Source organism: Stigmatopora nigra, chromosome 14, assembly GCF_051989575.1.
Source record: "Stigmatopora nigra isolate UIUO_SnigA chromosome 14, RoL_Snig_1.1, whole genome shotgun sequence".
NCBI lineage: Eukaryota > Metazoa > Chordata > Actinopteri > Syngnathiformes > Syngnathidae > Stigmatopora > Stigmatopora nigra.
This window is the reverse complement of record NC_135521.1, coordinates 12,434,001-12,459,674: the sequence shown is the minus strand read 5'-3', so window position 1 is coordinate 12,459,674 and position 25,674 is coordinate 12,434,001. Positions and strand designations below refer to the sequence as shown.

At 38.4% G+C, this 25,674-nt stretch overlaps 2 protein-coding genes across 4 annotated transcripts in view; both read left to right on the top strand.

Annotated features, from left to right (window-relative positions):
• kdrl (kinase insert domain receptor like) overlaps positions 1 to 8,840 on the top strand; it is a 63,130-nt gene extending 54,290 nt beyond the window's left edge. For all 3 annotated transcript variants that reach the window (XM_077733077.1, XM_077733076.1, XM_077733075.1), the window contains exons 25-30: positions 552 to 651; positions 3,638 to 3,743; positions 3,930 to 4,057; positions 5,867 to 5,945; positions 6,021 to 6,124; positions 7,219 to 8,840. In XM_077733077.1, coding sequence (XP_077589203.1) covers positions 552 to 651; positions 3,638 to 3,743; positions 3,930 to 4,057; positions 5,867 to 5,945; positions 6,021 to 6,124; positions 7,219 to 7,387 — 686 coding nt within the window. In that variant the 3' untranslated portion in view covers positions 7,388 to 8,840. The remainder of the gene's footprint in view (positions 1 to 551; positions 652 to 3,637; positions 3,744 to 3,929; positions 4,058 to 5,866; positions 5,946 to 6,020; positions 6,125 to 7,218) is intronic.
• Positions 8,841 to 16,008: 7,168 nt separating this feature from the next.
• On the top strand, positions 16,009 to 25,101 carry cdx4 (caudal type homeobox 4). The gene is made up of 3 exons (XM_077733240.1): positions 16,009 to 16,750; positions 22,252 to 22,397; positions 24,808 to 25,101. The coding sequence occupies exons 1-3, from the start codon at positions 16,252 to 16,254 to the stop codon at positions 25,099 to 25,101; spliced, it is 939 nt and encodes a 312-aa protein (XP_077589366.1). The 5' UTR covers positions 16,009 to 16,251.
• The last annotated feature ends 573 nt before the right edge of the window (positions 25,102 to 25,674 follow it).

Below are 25,674 nucleotides of genomic sequence, written 5' to 3'. Positions count from 1 at the left end.
AGTGCAACCAGGGGGAAAAGCAATGAAAGGAAGCTAACAGTCAATTTGGAATTTGAGTTGATTTGTTTTTTGCTCTTAATGAAAAACAATTCCTTTTTTTCATTTTCTGTTGAGTTTTGGGTTAATTTCTGATTGTTATTGCTGTTCTCTTTTTACTTTGGGAAAAACAGTAAATGTTTTTCTATTCTGCACTACAAAAAAATAGAACATGATTTGAACATCTAATGCTGTAAATGGCGTAAATTCGTAAAAAAAAATGAAAAAATGTCAACTGGAAAATATTTTTGGACAAAGAATTCTATCGTGAAAATGTTTGTAAAAAAAGTCAAAAATTTGGTTGCCAGAATTTCAAAAGATAAAACCTCCAAAAATTCAGTCCTCAAACAGATGATGAAAAAAAATTAGTGTACGATTTATTTTTGGAAATTCTTGTCCGAAAAAAATGCAAAACCATGAATACTCGTGGTATGACTGAAAATTGGACTGGTTGACAAAAAAGCACAATATTGAATGAATGTGTAAAGTTTTTTTTATTTTTTGTCATGTTTTAGGGGTGTCACCGTACCCTGGCGTCCAAATCGATGAGGAGTTTTGCTGCCGGTTGAAAGAAGGCACCCGGATGAGAGCCCCAGAGTACTCCTCGTCTGAAATGTGACTTTTTTTATCTCAATCTCACCCTTTTTTCTGTATTGTCTTCCAGTATGCTACCTGATAGTGTAGTGGCCTATTCGCCAGATTTCGATGCGGGCAATCGTGGGATCGATTCCCATTCGATGGCAGTATGATTGTGAGTGCGAAAGGTTGTCTGTCTACATTACACTAGAGCTGACTGGCGACCAGTCTAGGGTGTAGTCTGCCTTTCGCCTGAAGTCAGCTGGGATAGTCTCCAGCAATCCCCACACTCCTTGCAAGGGTGCGCGGTACGGATGATGAATTATTGTTTCAGTACCATGGAGGGCAGTAGACAATCTCCAACGTTATGTTAAAATAACATTAAACCTTAAGGCTTGAATTTAATCCAAACAAATATACGTTACGTCTTTGGCAAGGACGTCAGGGCGACGTTACAGGGAATAGGACCCAATCACAGGGAAGCAGACGAGGGAAGTAGTGCTGTTACCAAAACTTTAATACCTGAGGCATCCACAACGTTTAATTTTTTTTTTTTTTTTTTTTACAATTTCAATACTTTTATGTGAGATCTGAAGTTTATTTTTTAATCATATTTGGCTTGATTCCATGATTTAATTAAATACTAAAAATGTTTGAATAAACTCAAAAAGATCAGTTCAATACAAAACTGACAGTGAAAATCTTTTCCAAAGTCACCTTCAGTCCAATTATTTGTACTCCAAAACCGCTATCATTGGCAATGGTTTCAGACTAACTTAATATGAAAAGCAGATGTGCGTTGCACTCTCCTTTTTGGCATTCATGTCTTAACAGGTGGAATCTGTCACCCTTGTGCCAAAATGTCACATATGGAATGCCGAGCATAGCAACCTGTCACATTTCTCTGCAGATAACCCAGAGGTGGAACTAATATGATGAGGCCCTGCGTGTAAAGAGTGTCAACGGTATTCTAGAATGAATTGTCCCTTTATGGGTGTGTAACCCTTGACCACCTACTCGAACGGGGCCGACTGGCAGAGATATTCTAACAGTAGATGACTGGTGTCAAGTGGCAGTCCACATTTAATTCATTCATTCAAAAATTCAAATGAACTTAATGATGTATAGAAAATCCTTGCCACTGGTGTCCAACAGGTTCTTGGATATCCGCTATAATAGATACTGACTAACTCACGGGTGCAGCTCTAGTCGACCAACCCAGTAAGAGTAGCGGACTTAATGTCATCACAAGAAATAAAATAGTAATCCCATTTTTTTTCATACTTACCTAATGCCATTAATAGTTGTTTTTGATGAATTTAAGACAGGGGTGTCCAAACTTTTTGCAAAGAGGGCCAGATTTGGTAAGGTGAAAATGTGTGCGGGCCGACTTTTAGCCTGACATTCTTTGAACCATTAACATTAAATGCAAATTAACTTTTTGGGATTTTTTTAAATTACAAATGGCATACTTTTACTTTTACATTTTTTTTTACATTTAGGTTTTTACCGAAATCACAAACCACAAAAAATTAAGAAAACTATCAAGGATATCTAAGTTCATGTGAAACATCACATATTATTCACTATTATATGCTCACTGTAGGAACAGTGCTGAAAACAAAACAATGATCACTGCATATTCAAACTGTGATTTTGACCATCACAAAAAAAATAATGAACTGAGATTTAAGAATTTATTCAACTCAGAGGACTTAACAAATATCTTGCCTGCACTAATGTGAAGGGTGATACTGGGATCTTGACTGCAGTATGTAGTCCAGGTCTTCATCGCACGCTAACGAGAAAAAGTCAAACTCAGTTCCTTTTGCCTCTAACTGTCTCTTAATATCTAATGAAACGTCTTCAATTCTCCGTGCCACAGTATTACGAGCCAGGCAAATATTGGCAAACTCTTGCTTCTTCGCGGGACAAATTTTCTCAACCATTTTCATTACACAGTCTTTAATAAATTCACCGTCACTGAAAGGTTTGCAGTGCTTTGCAATTAGCGTTGCCACTTCGTAGCTTGCCTTTGTGGCATTTTCATTTGACTCACGGGCTCTTGTGAAAAAGCTTTGCTGTGCCGTTAAAACAGCTTCCAGTTGCTTCACTTTTTCACCGCGTTCGTTCCCAGTTAGCTTGTCGTAGCTAGCATGTTTCGTCTGGTAGTGCCTCTTAATGTTGAATTCCTTGAAAACAGCCACAGTCTCTTGGCAAATTAGGCAGACACAGTTGTTTCGTATTTCAGTGAAAAAATACTCAAATTTCCACTTCTCCTGGATGCGGCGGCCCTCCCGGTCAACTTTCCTTTTTTTGTTTACATGTTAGAAATAGGCTGGGCTGAAACAATGACGCAAGGGTCACGGCGGCCAGAGTGCGGCCACAGGGCTACTGCCATCTTCTGGTGAAGTGAAAAATAGCTTTTTGTACACATTTATTTTATACTGTGGTCAACAGTGCTGGCGGGCCGTGTATTATTGATTTCATGATAGAGGCCGTGGGCCGGTCAAAATTTGTCCTCGGGCCTTATTTGGCCCGCGGGCCGGACTTTGGACATGCCTGATTTAAGACTTGCCCGTATGTATAGAGTGTGAGTGTGAATGGTCGTCTGTCTTCCTGTGCCCTGCACTTGGCTGACAAACAATTAAGGGTGTATTCCACTTGCTCCCTATAGTTAGCTGGCATTGGTTCGAGTAACCCTTTGTAAAAATAAGCGGGTTGGAAAATGAATGACTGTCACTAAATTATAAAAAATGAAAAACTATGTGAGAATATTTGCTTTTAAGGGGCTCAAAAAGTGGATTAAGGCAAATTTTAATGTCTCTAAATAATCTATCAATAACCGAAGATGTCAGTTTATTAGTGAAACATTTTTGTAGATATAACGGCCATCCAAATGGAAACCGTAACTACGACCTGGCTCGGAACAGTTTGACATGCTTTGCAGATCTGTTTATTTTTCTTAGGGGTACTTTTACCCTAAAACAAACAGATGTCCTAACAAGACAAGTATGTGTTTTAGATATCAGACCATGTTGGAGTGCTGGCAGGGGGAAGCCCGGCAGCGGCCCACCTTCACCGAACTGGTGGAACAGTTGGGCGATCTTCTTCAGGCCAGCGTGCAGCAGGTACAATACAACAAACATATCACTTTACACTCAATGGTTGAAGGAGATGGATGTCCCCTCCATTTGAAGTTTGTGGGATGGACACCCTCTCACTTCAAAAAGCTGGGTCATTTACTAGTGAAAAACTTATTTCAAATGTGAACTGAAAATGACATCTCTATGTTAATATTTTTTTGGTCACTTTAGGAAGGGAAACACTACATCCCTATTAACACCGCCCTACTGGCCAAAGTGAGAGAGACAGATGTCGACGCTAAACCACCAGGAGAGGCGCCCAGCCGCCCCCTTTCGCAGCGGCACTCAGCTGGCACCTGGTAAGAAAGACACATGGGGCAAGGAATATTGGACAAATAACTCATTGGCTTGCCATTGACGGCAGACGCACAAAAAAAATTGACTTCCCACCGTAAATTATTTGATGCCTATCGTTGTCAATGGTTGGCATTGAATTCATTTTGTGTCACTTCCTTGTTAATTTTAGCGTGATTAAAAGTCACCTCTTCTTGATTTTGCTATTCCCGCTACTTTTTGGGGCATTATGTGGTCACTCCCTTTAGATTTAGGGTCATTCCCTGTTTAAGTTAGAGTATTTCCGGATCACTTCCTATTTAACGCTCACTTCTTATGACGTTATGGGTCATTTAGTTTCATTTCAGTTGATTTTGAGACATTCCCAGTGTTCATTGTTTACTTGGATGCATTTGCACGTCACTTAAATCAAATTCTGATTGTCTTTGGGTTATTTCTGCGTCACATTTTTGTTCATTGTTTACTTCCTGTAGATTTTGGGGTATTTACAGGTCACTATGGTTAATTAATGATTAATTTGGGGTAATTCTAAACCATCAAAAAGACTCCAATCCAAGTGCAATACTAGTACATAAGGTACACTTGCACATGCACACACTAAAGTGTTTTAATACACTAAATAAGCGTTGCTGCTAGAAATAACAAAACAACTGCCGACTTGTTTTTGATAATATTCTAACCTTTATTTTCCTTTAGATGAGTCATGCACAAACTGTGTGTTTCGGGTCAGCTCGTTAACAATCAAAATCTGGCAAACAATAACGGTAATTTCAATACGGAAAAGCAAATGTTATTGACAGAACTCAATGACCTATTAAAATTTATAAATATAAAGTAACTTATAAATATAAAGTATACAAAAGAATTACATGTAAAGCCAAGAAAAACAAATCACCATCTCTCACGTAAGGCCGGTGGCGCACTGTGAGTATGCTCATTTCCATATTTTGAAGTGTTTCTTTGACTCAGTTACTCCTGCTCCAGGTCCTAGTTGACGCATAGAAACCTTTTCAATTTGTATGTTGGTCAGGCAGTGACATGTATGCGATTTCTTTATCATTTTTTACCTTTGGTGCGCTTGATAAGTGGCTCTCATTCCAAAACTAGTACATTTTTGTCCTCCAACTTGAAATGAGAAAAATCACGATAATAATCTATAATACTTATAAAGCGTGATTTATGGCTGAGTAAGTGTGTGTGTGTGTTGGGTTTATTCTGTGTTACTATTATACTTATATGTGTAGTAATTCATTTCTATGTTAAATCATTAAAAGTCTTTCTATTGTTCGGCTCGAGGTCATAAACTGCCACCTAGTCCACTCGCACTTGTTCTTCTCCAAGGATTGTTGACGCTACATCTCACCCAGTATCGGGCTGTGAGGGTGGTTGATCGGGCAAGGACTCGGGATATCTTCCATTTCCATAACAAAGATGTTGTTTCTGCCACGTCCATAACACTCGTGATGCACTTTGGGCTTCTTTATGTAATTGTTATATGATTGTTAGGTCAAATGAAGGCGTGATTGCTTTTGTTTTAATGCCTTAAAGCTGTACGCAAAATACTGTTCGAGAGGATACTTTGGAAGATCTCCTCCCTTAAGGTTCTTATCTGTGATCCAATCTATTTAATTAAATGTCAATAATTGAATAAGATGTCTGCCTGCCGTTATTGATAATTACAAAGGGTAGTTATTAATGAACCTATCATTGTGTTAAGATTTTCTTGCCACGTTTGTCCAAACCGTGCAACGTATAGAGTTGACATTTTTGGACATAGGTACCACTGTATTTACTAATATGTTTGTATGCTTTAGGAACATCAAGATCCGACCAGCCAGTGTAAAGACTTTTGATGAGGTTTCCATTGGCGGTGGCGTCAAACATGCGCGGCAGGTGAGCTAATCCGGCTTTTTTGGGTCCTCCAGCTTCAGAAGGATGGCAAATTGAACATGTGTGGATGTGTAACAGGGCAGACACTGCGACAGCGGAATGGCCCTGTCGTCCGATAACATTGCTACTCTCCAGAGGCTGGAATTGCTGGCCGGACGACCTCTGAGCCTTATGGCACTAGCGTACGTATGCACCACCTCTTAGCTTGGCGGTCCCACAATGGCTATTCAAGTCATGTTTAAACCACCTGGGAAAAAAATATTGTGTTAGAAATATTCCACAAAAAATCTTTTTTAGCAAGATAATGTGTTGGAAAACAAAATTATGTGAATAGTCAAATATTTTCAAGAAAATTGCACATATTTTCTGACATAGAAAGTGTTTTTCAATTTTGATAGGTAAAAGCAGTTAGTTTGCTTTTAATACATGGAGGGGTTAGACTCACATTTAAATGAAATTCAAATATAAAGACAATACAGTTGTGTATTTAGTTTGGTTCCTGTTCCAATCATAAAAAAGACAACCTAACATTTATTCCCCCTTTTTGTTTCTTTAAATCAAAATGTAACTGAATAAAAATAGACAAATTAGTATAAACAAAGAACACATGATTTGATTGCCAAGCCAGGTTTGTCGTTTGTGTTGAACAATTAAATTAAAAATGAATCAAAGGAAAAATCAAAAGGTAGTAATACAAATAAAATACACGTATGAATATATTGTCTTTATTTTCCTTTTCTACTTCAAAACAAGAGTGGATAAGAAAATAGTCTACTTTTTTTGTATCTTTGTATCCAACAATTTTATTTGATTCTTTTTCAACTAAATATATAATAAAAAAGTTTATTGCGTTCACTGGCATCTAGGAAATTAATTTCCTTTAATTTGGCCCGCTTGTGCCCTTTTCATTTCGGATTTGAAATGAGTTAAGGCTGGTACATGTCCTATCCATTTGTATTGGGATGTATAGCAGCAAATGAATAAACTATGAACCATGCTACTTCAACTGGATTGGCCGCTAAACATGCAATATATTTGGAGTGGGAGCATTTGTTGCCACCTTCCCCCTTCAAAGAAATTGGACGTCTAGCACCGTGAATAGTAGCCAACGAGGTGATTGGTGGTTCAATCTAGGCAGCCATAGTCAACCCACACATGGAACCCAAAACTAACAAAAGTTTGATATTCCTAATTCAGATCCTGACTGTTTTTGGTGGCTGAAATCACAGCTAATTAAATTCAACTAATCATTTTTTTTGGGGGGTGGCATATTTAGCATGAAGGTGAAGACCAAGAGCAAAGAGTCGGTCCTGAGCCAGCCTGACAAGAGCGTCGCCCCTCTGGAATTGAGCCTGGACGACTCGGCGCTGGACGCTGACATGGAGCGTCACAGCCCACCGCCCGATTACGACTACGTGGTGCGCTATTCTACACCGCCCGTCTAATTTAGGGAAGCTGTGAATGCGAGCGACCGGTCGTCGACTTTCAGGCAAAAACTGGCTCAGGTATTTCTGTCCAGCTTTTCTACTGTGAAATGGCTCCACCACCAAGTAGCCTCATTTTCAACTTGTTCTTACAGAAAATTCACCTTTTTTCCACAAATTTAAACTATTAATTTCACCTAAAAATCACTACTTTTGTGTAAATGAAGCTCCTCAACTCATAGTACTTGTAGTTCATAGTCAAGAAAAATTACTGTGAGTTTGTTGTTAGTAAAAAAATAAAAATAAAAAAAACCTTGGTCACTAATATGGGTGGGTAGGGACATCCAATCTATTTGAACTAGATTTGAGCTAAAATAATAATAATAATAATTCAAGCAAGCAGGTTTTTATGTAAACTGTTTTCTTCAAATTATCTTTGCCTTTTTTTTTTACAAAAATCAATTTGCTTTTCAAAAATATAAATATTTTTTAATTCCCTCAGCAAAGAAGGGCATTTTTTTTTCAAATGGATGCAGTAATTTCAAATACAGCTTTCTAGAATTGTATTTTTATTTTTTTCTTTACCGATAAACAATCATTTTCTAACGACTCATTTTTATAACCACTTGCTAAAAAAAAACTAGTAATCTTAATTGTAAATATACACTCCCAGTTTGAATGAATTGGAAGTATTTCACCATTAATGGCAGGAAAACTCCTTTGCTCCAGATGTCATGTTTAAGGTGCCCAACAAGATCAAATGACTCAATTTAAGTCGCCAAAGACTGGAAGTTTAACCATAAATGTTGTACATTTCAAACAACATGGATCAATTGTATGTGTCTTTGTTTAAAATGAAGATTAAAATCACAATTGACCTTTCGCAAACTCTGTCCCAAAACCAACCGTTGACAAATCCTACATCCTTGCAGCTATTGTCAAGGGACAATATACTCCCCTATTGGAGCTTTTGTGAAAAGTCGATTAGGATGTCATAGAAGTAACCCCACCCCCTTATTACGCAATGTTTTTATTGCAATTGAACACACTGTCAAGTAGGAAGTGATGATGTTAATGCTGCTGCATTCAAGTGCCTTTTCCAAGATGGCATCGTGACTCAAGGTCGACTTCAACAACAGCAAACAAGTGGTGAATTGTGGAATTTTGCAAGAAATGATTATGCACTGATACTTTTATCAAATGTATGTTTTTTTCATAGTCTGTTTATTCGTATCAAACAGTATTGTAACTCCAGTATTAACAAAGTTCGTTTAATGTATCTCGTGCAACTCCAGTTGACCAAAATATCCACATGTACCTTTTCTGGAATGAAATGTTTATTTTTTATGTATCTAATAACCTGCAACTATAAAAGAAATGTAGTAGTTTATTTTTCAATCTTCTTCATTCATGTAGTGTAACACGCTTTTTTAATGAATGTTCTCCAACACTGATATTGAGTATTAAAAGTGAATTAATAAAGAGTTATATATTTATACTTAAAATGGACTTGGTGAGGGTTTTTGTCTACTGAATTATTTTTTTTTGCAAAACTAATTATAATGTATAGTAAGGCATTTTTTCTTTTATAAAATAAATGAATAAAATACCAATTAGAGTAAGCGTTCTTGTATTGCTAAATCATATGACCCTTTATTATTTGACTATATTTCCACAACACTCTTTCGTACACTTGTTGATTTATTTACAGTGTTCCCTCGGTTATGGCGGTTAATGGGGACCGGGACCACCCGCGATAAGTAAATTTCCGCGAAGTAGGGATTCCCCTTCAAAAATGCTTAATTTGAATTTAATTCCAAAAAAAAAAGATTTTTTTTCTTTTTACCCCTGTATACAGTACACCGTATAGAATACGGGTAGAGAGAGTGAAATTCATATTATAACAAAAAAACCTGTAAAATATGTTTTTTCAATGTAATATTTGTATTTTTCTTTTCCCAAAAACAATCCGCGAAGCTCTGAGTCCGCGGTAGCTGAACCGCGAAGTAGCGAGGGAACACTGTATTTGTTAAAAACAACAACTATGGAGACCATAGCTTTTTCCCACAAAAAAAATGATCATATACAGCAGTGGTTTCCAATCTACGCATTGCAGGCCAACTCTAACCCACTCCCTAGTTTCTATCAATAATGACAATATCATTGGATATGGCTCACACAAGAAGCATAAATCCATGACACTTCTAAGTTTTAACACCAGATGGAGTAAGTCATTTAAACAACACCTATTCATTAACTGAGGGGTCAATAGCTGGTGACACATTGAGACCCATGTGCTTAACATGGCAGATTTTTTTTCAGTAGCGTAAATATAATTTAAGTATATACATATTTTTTGGGTAATCTTATATTTGTGTATTTTTGTTGTTGTTGTAGCCCTTGGCCCATTCACCTTCATTGAGTGTTATAGACATCAAAACTGTGTCATCATACATAACTGCCACGGACAGGGTTAGACGTCCAATCAAGTTTGAGTGTGGGGCTGGCAACAATCAAACTATTTCATGTTACAAGTCTGCCACTATTCTCAACCAATAAACATTCAGGATACAAGGCAAACTCTGATTAGGTACTACTAGTGTTCTTAATTTTATTCTTAAGAATTTTGTGAAATTATAGATACAGTGTTCCCTCGCTACTTCGTACTTCAGCTATCGCGGACTCAGAGCTTCGCCGATTTTTTTCAGGAAAAAAATAAATAAAAAATGTAAAGATATTAAGTTAAAATTATAAATTACATCATTTTACAAGAGGTGCAAACAAAATATTCAATGAGAATTAGTAATTGCATCAAAAAAAGGCGAAAGAAATGGTTAATAACATGGTGAGAGTTCAGGAATCACATTGATGATGTCATGGCTATTTACAGGCACATCTTCACCGCCCAAAAAAAACAATGTTCACAACTCCCAATAACGATGTTTCTTACGTGCAAAAAACCTGCAGAAGATCCTCCATCCGGACGTCTATGATGTTTTTTCTTGTTGGTGCTTTTGTGCACGTGTTATACGTTTCTTTAAGCATTTTTGAAGGGGCACGTCTACTTCGCGGAAATGCAGCTATTGCGGGGGGTCCCGCTCCCCATTAACCGCGATAAGCCAAACATTGAAGCAGCATTGTTTATTTGCAAGAGAAAAGAAAACCTCTAATGATCTTTTTCCAATTCATAAGGTCTTTTTCCAGCAGGCCAAAATAGTCGTTCATTTGAATATTAGTGGATGTGTTTCAGTTACAAAGGAATTTCTATACATTTTTCTACAGCTTTCTAGTTGGTTAATTAACTTGTTTTAGTACTTAAGCCTGGCATAATCTCTCAGACTATAAAAGAAAATAAATTGTACCAATTCTGACAGCAAGGGCTTAACATAGAAGGAATTATGGGTTTCACGACAAGTGTGGAATGTGCAACACATACAAGACTTGAGTGATAATACAAACAGAATACTCTACGTACGTAAAAAAAAATCCAAGATGGTGCCTAACCCCCTAACCCAGTAACTCTGTACACTTATGTTTTTCATGTTTTAGTCCTTCTATCTTTTTTTAAATTACATTTTAAGATTTCTTAATACATTCCTTTTTACTTTACTTTGTACTTTGTACTTGTTACTTTATTGTTTTTACAACTTTCCTTGTTCTATTAGCCTTGCTTCTTTCGGCTACCTCTTTTTTGGAACCAGTCAGCCATGCCTACGCTGTAACACACATGGGACAAGCTGTAACAATACGCAGCAGAAGGAACACCTCGGTGCCGCCGAAGTTTCGGAGCTGGACAAAAGTGCCGGGAGAAGAGGCAACGCTTCAGAGAAACCATTCCATCGTGGGATAGAATGGAAGCGCTGTCGCCGCTTACCAGCAACGGAGTCGAGGAGTTCTTCCCTGCGGCTGTTTTCTTCAGCTTCTGACTACTGAAGAACTGTGTGGGTAAGCTTGGAAGAACGACTGCATATTCTCTACCTCGGTCACAGTCTGCAGAAGTTCCCCATCTGGTGGAAGGCTTCCTGCGTGTGGTTCCAGTTTTTGTCCAACTTTACAACGTCTTTTTGAGTCTATATCCGTTTTAGCTACCGCAACCAAAATGGCGCTGTTTAAGCGGCAGCCGGCAGCCGCAGTAGCTCCGTCCATTCTTGCTCATTTTGTGTTTTTGCTGCTTTTATGTCTTAATGATTTGATGATTCCATTTACTTTGATTTGCTTTGTGCTTTGTGCTTTTGCTTTGCTGTTTCGTCTAATCACCCTCTTGCTACTGTCACAATGTAATTTCCCGAATACGGGACAAAGTTATCCAATCAAATCCAACGTGATTAGAGTGAGTACTATATGCTTTGAGTATATGACAGTACTCACTGTCCAATTACATTCTACACAAGTCCGGAAGCATGAGTCACTCCCGGGTTTACAAACATATTCCATTCGAAGCATTAGAAGTGTGTTAACAGGCAAGAACATTTAAAATATGCATATATGTAATATACTACAAACATTCATTCACTCATCTTCCACACCATGCACCCTCAAAAGGATTGCGGGGGTTGCTGGAGCCTAACCCAACTGTCCTTGGGCGAAAGGTAGCCTACACCTAAGACTGGTCGCCGGTCAGTTGTAGGGTACGCAGAGAGACAGACCACCAATTGCATTTCCACCAGGTGGGAATCGAAACCAAAGTTAGGCGGAACAGCCACTGCACGATTGGGTGGCTACTACTTCCACATTCATATGTAAATTCTTAACATAAATGTTATATGAATTCACATTTGATGTTTGTTCTCTTTATCGCGCCGCTTTAGCCATGTTGTTGCCATCTCTTGATTTCATTAAACAGTAAGTACCCAATCAAAACCTTCTGAATTCTAATTGGGAATAATAGTGGCGGACTTGAATCACAAGTGTGTATCACAATCAGGGGGAAACTGCTCTGTGGGTTTGTTAAAAAGCCCTTGCAAAGGGTCACAGGGTCATTGTGAATTTAAACTGAAAACATGTTTTTAAAACACATTCTTCTCACTTCCATAATGTTTTATTGACGCAATTTCATTATTTTGCTTCCAGTGTTATATTTTGATTGCATTTTGCAAAGTTTTGTTTATACCAAAAGTTTAATTTGAATCAATATTGGTATTCATGTCATTCCATGCAAACTAGGCTTCCACGCATTAGAGAACTTTTCTAAATCTGCCTCCATCCTGCTTGAATTCCATGTAAGCAACCGCTGGATGGAATTAACGCGACACGCACACTCCTCTGATCTATTTTTGGTCCGTGCTTGGTGTCAATTAGCTGAAATATGAAGTGTTTGCAGGATATCACTGGCATGCATTTCGCGTGCCAAGACACCATGTGTGTTGCGCTGCATGTTTGTCTAAAAATAGAAGCAGATGTTATCGTTCCCACCGAGAAGCGCCACGGCCCATGCACTGCTGTTACCCAATCCCGTCCACAAGATGTGTTTGTCTTTCTACATAGAGGGGGAACTCATTGTAAACATGTTCGCATCCATCAATGGTTAGCTGGGACATTCTCCAGCAACTCCCCCAATCCTTGCGAGGATGCGCAGTACGGAAGATGAATGAATAAAATAATGAATCAGCGGTTAGTTTTATTCAACCTAGGAACGACATTCCGCGACAACAAAGCACATTTATTGCAAAAAAAAACTTTTTTTTTCACTAGTGTTCGTAGGAGTTGGGCTCCTTCATCAAAGTACCACAATCCCTCGAATAACGCGGCTTCAACTTTCGCAGATTTTTCTCTGGAAAAAAAGTTCATAAAAATGTGAAAACTAGGAAAATTGCAGAAGACAGAGGACTCAAAACTGAAGAAAAAATGGCCGTGGGCGGTGGCCATCAATTATAGATTTTTCGGGGCAGCCAGGAGCTGCTGTAAAGGTGGATTTTTATTAGAATTGCGAGCCCCATGAAATCTTACGCTGTGGCTCTTATATATATAAAAAAAAAACTCACCAAGGAGAAAAAAGTTACTAACAAAAACTCACTCCAAGTTGGAAGGACAAAAACTTTAACAAAGAATCAAAGTGGCAAAAAAACTTTCTTACAAAAGGCCATAATCAAGGCTGAGTTGTCGCGTCAGTAGAAGACACTTACAAAACAAGGAAACCATAAATGAATTATGCACAAAGGGTATAAGAAAAGACATTAGTCCAAAATAAAACAGAAAGTGACACAGCTTCAAAATGCTATAACTATCACCTGGGTTGTAGAGAAATATAAACACGATAATATCGGAGTGGGAGTACTGGATCCAAATCCAGGTCGGTCCAAATGTGTGGAATTTGCATGTTCTCCCCGGGCCTGCGTGGGTTTTCTCTGGCTACTCCGGTTTGTCTCTCTGTGTTCCTTACAACTGACTGGCGACCAGTCTAGGGTGTACTACTCTGCCTTTTGCCCAAAGTCAGCTGGGATAGGCTCCCACAAATCCCCGAAACCCTTATGAGGATGTATGCTATGAAAGATGAATGAATGAATGGAATAAATCGCATGAAGGGCTGACCCGGTGGAGTGCGTGGTTAGCGTGTCGGCCTCACAGCTCTGGGGTCTTGGGTTCAAGTCCAGGTCGGTCCACCTGTGTGGAGTTTGCATGTTCTCCCTGGGCCTGCGTGGGTTTCCTCCCATTTTCCAAAGATATATATGGTAGTCCAATTGGGCCCTCTCATTTGTTGGTTGTTTGTCTCATTGTGCTCTGGGATTGGCTGACCACCAATTCAGGATGTCCCCCACGTCTGGCCGAAAGTCAGCTGGGATAGGCTCCAGCAGCCTCTGCTATCCTAGTGAGGATAAAGTGGTTCAGAAAAATAGATGAGATGAGAGAGACTTTCAATAGTTGTAAATCTGCACGAGCCTTGATTGTTTATTTTTGTAATACTCTTTGGCAAGATTCATTCAATTGGGGTGAATAAATCCATGAAAATGCGAATATATCATGAAAGCGTGAATTTAAATGATTAATCAACCATCTCAATGATGTAGGGTTCATTTTCTAAATGATTAATTGTCAATAGATCGTTACAACTGAGTTGTAACGATCTATTGACAATTAATCATCATCATCGGAGTTGAACTCCGATTCAAAGAGATCCTCATGTCTCGAAGGACACGGTATCTTTCGACACCACGACCTACGTCATAATTACTAAGCGCCGCCAGAGGGCAGCAGCGATTTGGAAAATGATCACTTCAGGAACCGAAAGTGTCAAAACGGAGCAAGATATACGTCATCTTTGTTGTTGTTGTTGTTGTTGTTCGGCGAGATTTGCTGCCCCATCCACTTCACACTTGACAGCTTTACTGGACATTTTCATTGGATTCCACTCTCGTAATGTGCAAAAACACAAACAAGTCAAAACAAACGCCTCGCACTCACTAAATTTCCTTCGAAAAAAGGAAAAAAGTCATCCCTGTCAGTGGACGCTCGTAAATATTTTGTAGCCAATAAAGTGTGATCAGCAACATTTACGAGCCAATTAGTCGTCTGACAGATTCATGGGTCGTTTGGAAATGATATTCATCTTTTTCTCTTTTTTTTAAGTCGGACACGTGGCTCGAGTTTGGGGGTAAAACGGGAGGGTGGGGGCTGGTCGTGTGAGGTGAGGGGGGGGGGCAAGGGCGGAGCAGGGACAGAGGGGGTGCATCCTCGAAACCGGAATTAGTTGTGAAGTGCGACCTTGAGGTGTGAAGGAGAGGAAGACAAGAAAAAAAAGGTGGGGTCGGGCGCGCCTAGTTTGCAACTCAATCTTGGAAGCGTGGAACTTGGAAAAGTTCACTTTTCACAGCACTGACGACAAAAGACGTCGTCCTCAAGCCGGTCAATGAGTTTGTTGACAGTAAAACATCTTTTAAAAAATATTTGTATTCAATAAATCAATAAAATGGTCATAAAGGTACGTTTTGATTTTTAATGTATTTGCTAATTTAGTTTAAATAGCAAAGGGGGAGCAGTGAAAATTCTTCTCTTTTTGTTTATCTTAAGTTATTATTTTTATGAATACAAACAAAAACAGACTACATAATTCCTTTAAAAAAAGATTATTATTAATATTATTATAATTACGATTACTATTATTCCGTGTTCTTTTTCAACTCACTTGCAATGAAAAAATAAAAATTAATACATTTCCCGGTTTTTGTTTTTTTCATTAAAAAATCGAGCAAAAAGAAATCAATTTTAACAAAGAAAATAATTAATATGTACTATTAACCCATTGCCTGCCCATTTACAACGACACACGCTCAATTCATTTAAAATATGTATCCAGATGTAAATGCTCGGTTTTTGGTGCTAAAATGAAATGGACGTCTGACGCCGTCAATGACCGCCAGCGAGATCAATGAATGCCTTAAAAATTGTTAAAATACCGGAAGAAAGAGGGTGTCAATCGAATTCTCAAATCCTTGGAGTTCCGTATGTTTGGAAAAAGATAATACAAAAAAAACTTTTTGCTTTCGTTGAAGTTTTCTACATGACGTGTGATGGTTCCTTTCATGTTTCTAATCGTATACTTGTCTCCTGATGACGTGCCCCTTAAGGGGCGTTGTCCTTTTTTGGGGGAGGGGGTGAAATGGGTTTAAGGTGGCTGTGCGAACACTTTCATTTGGATGCAAATTCACCTCGCCTCGCCTCGAAGCCGACGTCTATCTTTGCAAGCATCTTGTCAAGCGCCGGCACATCATGTGAGAAGTGCGGCGCACTCGGGTCGGACTATACACAAAAAAAAAACAAAAAAAAAAACAAGAGGGGACCTCCATTCTGGACCGTCGGGATTCCTCTTTTCTTTATTTGTTGCTTTTTTTCCCCCTAGCATGTCATCTTGAAGAATTTCTCCAGTTCAAGCCGATCGTGAGCCCAAAATCATGTACGTGGGCTATTTACTGGATAAAGAAAGCGGCATGTATCACCACCAAGGCCCCGTGCGAAGATCCAGCATCAATTTGCCCTCCCAGAACTTTGTGTCATCGCCGCAGTACCCCGATTTTAGCGGATACCACCATGTCCCTAATGTGGACTCGCATGGCCAGGCAGGCGCCGGCTGGGGGCCCTCAGCCTATGGGCCCCCAAGAGAGGACTGGGGGGGCTACGGCGTGGTGCCACCCAACGCGCTAGCCGCGCCCGTCAACAATTCCTCACCGGCGCAGGTGTCCTACTGCTCGCCCGAGTACACCCACATGCACCCACCGCCGGCCTCGGGCTCCGTTTCGGCCTCCGTTTCGGCTTCGGCCGTCCTACCGCCACCGCCGCCGGATGTCGTCGTCGGCGGCAGCAGCGGCGGCGGCGGCGCGCACGTGTCGCCCGACCGAGAAAGACGCAACTCTTACCAGTGGATGAACAAAACGGCGCAGTCCTCCTCTACAGGTGAGATATCTCATCTTTGACCACAAAATTCAGTAAATCAACAAAAGAAAATGTACTATAGTGGTCGGATGCGGTTCTGATTTATTAGGGGCTTGTTATGAATTCATTTGGATTCATCACGTTTTGATCGCACAAGCGTTTTTGCCACTAAAAAAAGAGCACTTTTTAAATTGTCTTATTTTTTAAATTGAAAATGTTTTGAAGATGATTATGTCAAATAGTCTACTCTAGGTGGGTGATATCAAGCAGACATATGTATAGTAATAGAATTCGTATTTAAAAAAAACAATTAGAGGCTTTATTATTCATTTCATTCATTAATTCATTTTCCATACCGCTTATCCTCACAAGGGTCGCGGGACGTGCTTCTATGGGCCAGAAGACATCCCGAATTGGTGGCCAGTCAACCGCAGTTATTATTAATCTATCTAAATTCATCACGTGAATTCCTTATGATTTTCTGAAACAAAAAGCTTTTTTTAACTGAACGTTTTTGTAGATAATTCAGTCCAATTGATATTGAAATCAACCAAAAATATGTATTATTGGAGTTGATTGCAATGATAAATATCTTGTTAACTCAAACAGATTCATCACGTTTTGATTGCATGAGAATTTTTGCAATAAAATGCTTTTTTTTATAACTCAAACGTTTTTTTAGATAATTGAAATTCGAAAACTATACTCTGTGACAACGAAATCAACGAATAATATTGATGCCATTAAAATTTCTATAATTAATTACGAGCTTCACAATTATGTCATAATTTTTTTGTTAATCGTTTTCATCGCATAAGAATATTGTGATTAAAAGGGTACTTTGTATGTTTAACTTAAATGATTATTTTGTACAGTATTGAATTAAATAGTATAATGTGGGAAATTGAAGTTGCTTGCATTTCAATTCAAAACTGTAAAAAAAACGGTTAGACATTACTTGCATTTCAATTCAAAATATTAGAAAAACGATTCAATTAAAAATGTTAAATTGAAATTTTATGAAGTTTTTTTTCAGTTGAATCCAACATTTGAACAAACAAAAAAAGAACAAGAAACCAAAGTAAACACTTTTTATTCATCTGGTAGAAAAATAGATGACTAAATGATTATTTGTGAGGCCTAAAACTTTAAGTAAGCAATGCAAAAATTACGTAGAAAAAATGATGTCAAGACTAGCATGTTATATGCAGTTGGAGTAATTATTACAATTTTTAAATCAACTTAACTTTTAGATGAAACTTAATTAGATGACATTTAGTTGTCATGCCAGTATATTATGTAATAAATAAAGTTCCTCATTCATAAAGTGAGCTGCCTCACTGTAGACTCTACATTGGGGAGGTTCACCTGCCTGTCTTTTTGGGGGGGGGGGGGGGGGGGGGGCAGGTGTGACTTATGACTGGCGACCAGTCTAGGATGTAAACTGGATTTTGCCCAAAGTCCGATGGTTTAGGCTCCACAAACCTTCACAATCATTTTAAGGAGGCGTGGCATGGAAAATGAATGAATGAATGTTCATAAAGTGTAATAATTTAGGATTAAATGTTATACTCAAATACTAATCAATCGTGTTTAATGCATTAAAATCCCATCTTTAATGCTCTTTTAAAGTAATTAAGGAGTAAGTAAGAAGTAGTCCCTCGAATATCACGGATATAATAGACCAGACATGGCCGCGATAATCAAGAGAGTAGAAGTAGAATCACCCTTATTATTACTACCATACTAAATGTTTTCGCACCTATTCAAAAATACAAGTACACAAGTACAATTATCAAGAAGTGTATTCGTGAAATATTACAGTTAAATGCATATGAAAAGAATGTAATGTATTAATATCTGAATATAACTATGAATAAAACAATGTAAAAAATGACTTAAAAGTACTTTATCCAGTGAAAATAGTTTCTCTCTGCTTAATATAAAAAAAATAGGTTAATGGGAGCCGGTCTGCGGGCCGGTACCATTCCATTCCAGTGCCGGTCCGTCAGAGTAAAAAATATTAACGTTTTCAATCTCACCTTCCAACCCTAAATGAGAAAAGTTGTTATAATTGCAATAATAAATAAATGCCATTATGCTTAGGACTTGTTTTTTTTTTTTTGCCGTCATGGTTGATGTTGGTGGACCGACCCCAACCCTACACAATTTTGTCTTGAGTTGTTGCCCTTTCCATTAGCCGGTCTGCAAGAAAATAGAAAGACCTTTACAGGTCCATGGTGAGAAAAAGGTTGGGGACCACTGTCTTAGATGCCCGGGGATGCGTAGGACGCATTTTCAACGGCGACCTAAAGTCCAAGCAAAGTGGGATTAGGCTTTTCATTCTTCTTCTACAATGAAATATCGCTTTTTCAGTGCTGAGTTCCACCCAATTCAGCGCCGAAGAATAAGCAGAACCATTACTTCCGTGACTTTTATCCTATCTTTCATGTTTTTGAGTTTCAGAGTGGATTTTCACATTTTATGACCTTTTTTTTATATACATAATATAAAAAAAACACAATGTACTGAAGCTGCCAATATTAAAACCATGAAGTAATGAAGGACTATATAAATAACATTTTCAATCTCTACAATTTTATAAAATTGTAAAGAAATGTAACAATGTGTTTTTAGATCAAGTTTCTAATTCCCTTTGTTCATTGCTTCCAATAAATTGTCTATTTGGGTGTTTTTTTAGAGAACTTTTAAACCCCTTTTAAGACAATGGACTATTTCTGGCATTATTTTATATTTTGGTTTGTCTGGGAACGTTTCATCCTCGGTGGGTTGTGACCTTTTTGCATGGTAGTAACCAAATACTACACTTAGTATATGACATAAAGTCACCATTTCTCCGTTTCATTAAAATATAGCCCTGAGTTCATTTTAATCAGATGAATATGTTCTTATGTTTTATTCCTCAAGGGCATATATTTAATTTCTTACCTGGCTTAAAGCAAGAGTTACAGTTGAAGTTATCCATTTTAAATTCAGCGAGGCACATGAATGTCCATTCTTTTGAAAAATCTAATATTTAGAAAAATAAATAAATAAAATTGAGAATTTTGTACTTGTTTTTTAATTGGAAAGTGAAAAAAAACTTCACATTTTAAACTTTAAGAGAATATTTAAAAGGCTCAAGAAGATTTGAACACATTTTAAGGTCTATAAGTAAAATATCGACAATTACAAAAGTTGTCAATTCATTAGTCGATTAATTTTGGCATCCTACTTGACAGGCATAGTTACCCTCCAAAGGATGACGGTAAATAAGATGTGGCCTCCCATAAAAATGAGTTTAATTTACACACTCAATTGCCTAGATGTCTCCACTTTCTATCTACTCCTTTTGTCTGCTTGCTCGTTGTGTTTGGGTGTCGCAAGTGTTTAGAAAGCACCTTGGCGAACCGCATCAAAGCGGCAGTGGTTTGTCTTTGCGAAGAACAAAGAGGAAAATGTTAATTTGATGATGACAGCAGATAATGATTCCTGTCCAACCAGGCCCACTAGTGACAGGATTTATCCAGCTGTGGAGCTTGTATAATCACAGTGGCTAACAATCTTAAAAGAAAATAACATTGGTGAATTTAGGTCTGACAACTGTTTTGAGCAATTGAAAAACAGATCTTTTGTTTTCTCCATGGCTTACCTACCTATTTTCCACCTTATTATTAGCTCATATATTCAGTATAGGTTACCTGGTGGATGAGTGGTTAGTACGTCAGTCTCACAGCTCTGGATTCATATGTTCAAATCCAGGTCTGTCCAACTGTGTGGTGTTTGCATGTTCTCCGCAGGCTTGTATGGGTGTTCTCCAATAATCTGATTTTCTCCCACATTCCAAAAAAAAACATGCATTTTAGGCTGATTGGACATTCTAAATTGTCAATGATTCTCCGTCTCCTTGTGCACTGCGATTGGCTGGCCAACGATTCAGGGTGTCACCCACCTCTGGCCCGAAATCAACTGAAATAGGCCCCAGAACCCTCCGCGAACCTTCTGAGGATAAAGCGTTTCAGAAAATGAATCTATTTTCAGTATATTGATGTCCTTGATCTAAGAAATGTGTTGCCCTATGCAAAGGTATGGGCCCTGTTGTAATGAAATTACAACAATCAAAGTAGATTCATGTATTCATTCATTCATTCATTTTGTGTTTCATTTATCCTGTTAAGGGTTGTGTTGGTTGCTGGAGCCAATTCCAGTTTACTATGGACAAAAATCAAGCTACACCCTGAATTGGTTGGCGACAAATCGCAACCACACACTATAAACAATTTGGATTGTTTAATCGGTCTAGCATGCTTGTTTTGGGGATGTGGGAGGAAACTGGAGTACCGGTAGAAAACGCATGCAGGAATGGGCAGAACATGCAAACTCCAGATAGGAAAGCAGGAACCCACTAAGGACCCTCGGCCTCAGAACTGTGACTCGGTCTTGCTAACAACTCAACACTGTGCCACCGTTTACAGTACAGTATGATAATAAAAAGTTCATGTAGATCATGTTGCGCTGAGAAAAATATATGCCATTCTTCACCAAAAAATGGGAGATTGAAAGCCAACACTAATTAATTGAGTATTCTCACCCTGATTTTGTTACTAACCAATCACAGGGCATAGAGATAAACAACTACAAAGAAGATACATATGTTTCAAAAGAATAAAAAAAATGTTTTTTTAAATGTTATAATTTTGTCTGTTCTGCTGTATATTGGAGACAATTATTCATATGGAAAATACGGTATTTAGCTTCTACAGTCAAGTTTGAAATAGAATAAGGCTGGAAACCAACAGAATCTGTACTGACACTGATAAATGCAAAAAAATATATTGAATAAACAATAGTACTACAACCAATAGTGGCCTCCACGCAGACTAAAAACAAAAAATCCAACAAAAAAAACCTACTGTATTTTCACGACTATAAGGCGAACCTAAGTCTTAGATTTTTCTCCAAAATAGACAGGGCGCCTTATAATCCAGTGCGCCTTATATGTGGAAAAAAATAAAATGTGCCATTCACCATTCATTGAGGGTGCGCCTTATGAAAATACGGGTTATATATTATACCGTATTGAGGGTATAATATATTGAGGGTGCGGTATATGTGAAAATACGTTATATATATATATATATATATATATATATATATATATATATATATATATATATATATATATATATATATATATATATATATATATATATATATATATATATATATATATATATATATATATATATATATATATATATATATATATATATATATATATATATATATATATATATATATATATATATATATATATATATATATATATATATATATATATATATATATATTAGGTCAATAAGGAAATTGTGTCAAAAGCATTTTCAGTAGTTTGTGGGGAGAAGAGTGCTACACATGGGTTATTTTTGGATTGCACATGAACAACAAATTCATTTAAAAGTAAAACTGTGTTCCTCAGTGTAATCAAAAGGCCTGTTTTTGATTTGCATGTGTGGCACAAGGGAAGACAAGGACGAAGGAAAAGTACCGGGTGGTCTATACGGACCACCAGCGACTGGAGCTGGAGAAGGAGTTCCACTTCAACAGATACATCACTATCAGGAGGAAAGCCGAGCTCGCCGTACACCTGGGATTGTCAGAGAGACAGGTGGGACACTGATGTTCGGAACACTGACGTCCGATCCATTTAAGATGGAAGGGTGAGCGAGAATCGGTTCAATTCAATCGGACTCCTATCGCTGTGAAAGGCAGTGAATAGTTTTTTTTCATTTTCAAAATATAACAGAAGACATTATATATTTTTTCTGATTGCTTATACATTTTTCAATGTTCATTAAAAAACATTTTAATTAGTTTCTTTATCTAATTTATTTTTCATTTAAATCTTCAAAAATATATAAGACATAGGTGAAAGAAATTATTGATTTTTCATTAAGAAACCATCTGAAGTGTGTTGATTGGGGGTATCTAAACCTTTTTTTATGCCCTGGGGCACTTTCAGCAAAATCAAAAGATTGATCTCAGAACTGTGGGGCCTATGCGCTAACCAAGGAAGATAATTGAATATCAATTTAAAAAAAGTGTTCTTTTCCTAACTGCAGACATGAAATGTAGGAAGAAATATTGAAATGAAGCGCAGGCTCAAGTCATTCTTCGGCTTAACATCTTCTCCCATTGGTTGATTGCTTTATCCGTGACTGGACGTTTGGTTACCGGTCATTTGGTCGCCGGTCTTTTGGTCACCGCTCTTTTGGCCGCCAGTCAAATGGTAACAGAGTCTACTGTTTTCAACAGTACTTAGATATTAAACTCTCTCTCTTAGATATTAAACTCTCTCTCTCTCTTAGATATTAAACTCTCTCTCTCTCTCTCTTAGGTATTAAACTCTCTCTTTTAGATATTTAACACTCTCTCTCTCTTAGATATTAAACTCTCTCTTAGATATTAAACTCTCTCTCTCTTAGGTATTAAACTCTCTCTCTTGGATATTAAACTCTCTCTTTTAGATATTTAACACTCTCTCTCTTAGATATTAAACTCTCTCTCTCTTAGGTATTAAACTCTCTCTCTTGGATATTAAACTCTCTCTTTTAGATATTTAACACTCTCTCTCTTAAATATTAAACTCTCTCTCTATCTTAGATATTAAACTCTCTCTCTCTTAGATATTAAACTCCCTCTCTCATGAATATCATTTTGAGAGCTGATTTCAACCGTAATTCTCTGTCACCATTTGACCGGTGACCAAAAGACCGGCGACCAAAAGACCGGCGACCAAAAGACCGGCGACCAAAAGACCGGCGACCAAAAGACCGGACGACCAAAGATCCTAGCACCGCTTTGTCAGTGCAGTACTCAACAATGTTTCCTAGGGACAACAGGCAGTCACCTTATGACTCTTAATCAAGGTCAGTGTAACTCCATGCACATGTATTTTTTGCGATGGCTCGAACCTGAAGTTTACATGGACTTGTCTGAGGTTGTCAACCAACTAGAAGGGGGGAAGATGTTGGTCCATCGAAACAAAGTTACTTCAATCCACCCTTTGTTATTTTGAACGGACATGTTGATCAACCAATGGGAAAATAGGCCAACCCCAACATCCACTGAACCTTCTCCCTCAGTTGAATATCCTTGCATGCTACATTTAAGGAAAAATAGGAAAATGATAAAAGAAAACTTTTTCAATGAAATTTAATTATCTACATGAAGAAATTATGTTTGTCTTTAGTAACACATTATTGAATTTTATATGCTTTTAAAAATGTTGCTAATCATGTTATTTCAGTTATTCACTCATTAATTTTTTGAACCACTTATGCTCACAAGGGTCGTGGGGGGTGCTGGAGCCTGTCCCAGCTGACTTCGGGCACAAGGTAAGTGACACCCTGAATCGGTGGTCAGCCAATTGCAAGGCACGAGGAGACGGACAACTATTCATGCTTATTCTCATACGTAGGGGCAATTTAGAGGGTTCAACCAGCTTTTTTAGAATGTGGGAGGAAACCAGAGCATCTGGAAAAAAATCTACACAAGTCCGAGAAGTACATGCAAACTCCACACAGTCGAACCCTTGACCCCAAAACTGTGATGCCAACTCTCTAAACTCATCCACCGGGCCACCTCAATTAAATTATTACATTTTTAAATTTATCCATCCTCTGGGGTCCTGGATTCAAAGCCAGGTCGTTCCACATGTGTGAGGTTTGCATGTTCTTTCCTTTGTGGGTTTTCTCTGGGTACTCCGGTTTCCCCCCACATTCGAAAAAAATGCTTGGTTGGCTGATGGGACACTCTAAATTGACAACTTTGGCTGTCAATTGCAGGGCACAATGAAACAACCGACTATTCACGGTTATACGCAATCCTATGATGATGATTTACTTTGTCGGACTGCACAAAAATGATTAGGCGGGTCGTAAATGGCCCCGTGGCCACCACTTTAAAACCTGTGGGCGAGTAAACCTTTTATGTCCCTCTTTGCACACGATTGATAAACCAAAATGAAAATTTAGTTACAATGCAGGTTGATATCATATATCCGTTTTTTTTTTTAGGTGAAGATCTGGTTCCAGAACCGTCGCGCCAAGGAGCGCAAACTGATCAAGAAAAAGATGGGCCAATCAGACGGGAGCGGCGGTTCAGTGCACAGCGACCCAGGTTCTGTCAGCCCGCTTCCTGTACCCGGCTCGCTCAGCCCCACGGACATCCACGGCGCCCTCTACTCCCACACTCATTCCCACCCGCACCAGCACCAGCACCCCCACCCTCACCCTCACCCCCCTCCGCCACAGGCCGTCAACACATTGCCGCCCATTAGGAATATACAGCAAGTGACTGTGAGCCAGTGACGCGCCGAGCGGCAAAAAAAAAAAGGGCACAACCAAACGGAGCACTCCGACACTCTTCGAATGGCTTTTTTTCACCACAATATTTCCCACGACTAAGGAGGAATGGGCTTCAGCCCATATGGGGCGGGGCTTCTGCCCATGTAGGGCAGGGTTTCCCAAAGAGAGTTGTTTTTTTTTACAATCTCACGTGTTTGTGTGTTCGTAAGATAACTCAGGTGATCATTGTTTTAACCCTTTCACTGCCATTGACAGCGATAGACATCTTGTTTCAGCGCTAGTGAGGGTGAGAGACGTTCAAACCATTTGGACCAGAAGGGATGGCTGCGATACAATGATTGACATAGATAGACATCAAATCTGTTTTGACTTGTATGAGTTGAATGATCATGTTTCACCTCAATTGACATTAATAGAGTTTTAATCCATTTGGCCTAGGAGGTTTGGTAGCAATCAATGGACTTAGATAGACATCCAATCTGGTTGAACTGGTATGAGTTGACTGTTTGTTTCAGCCTCATTGACAGCAAGTGTTCGAATCTATTTTGGATTCAGGAAAGCATTTGAGCAGTTTCT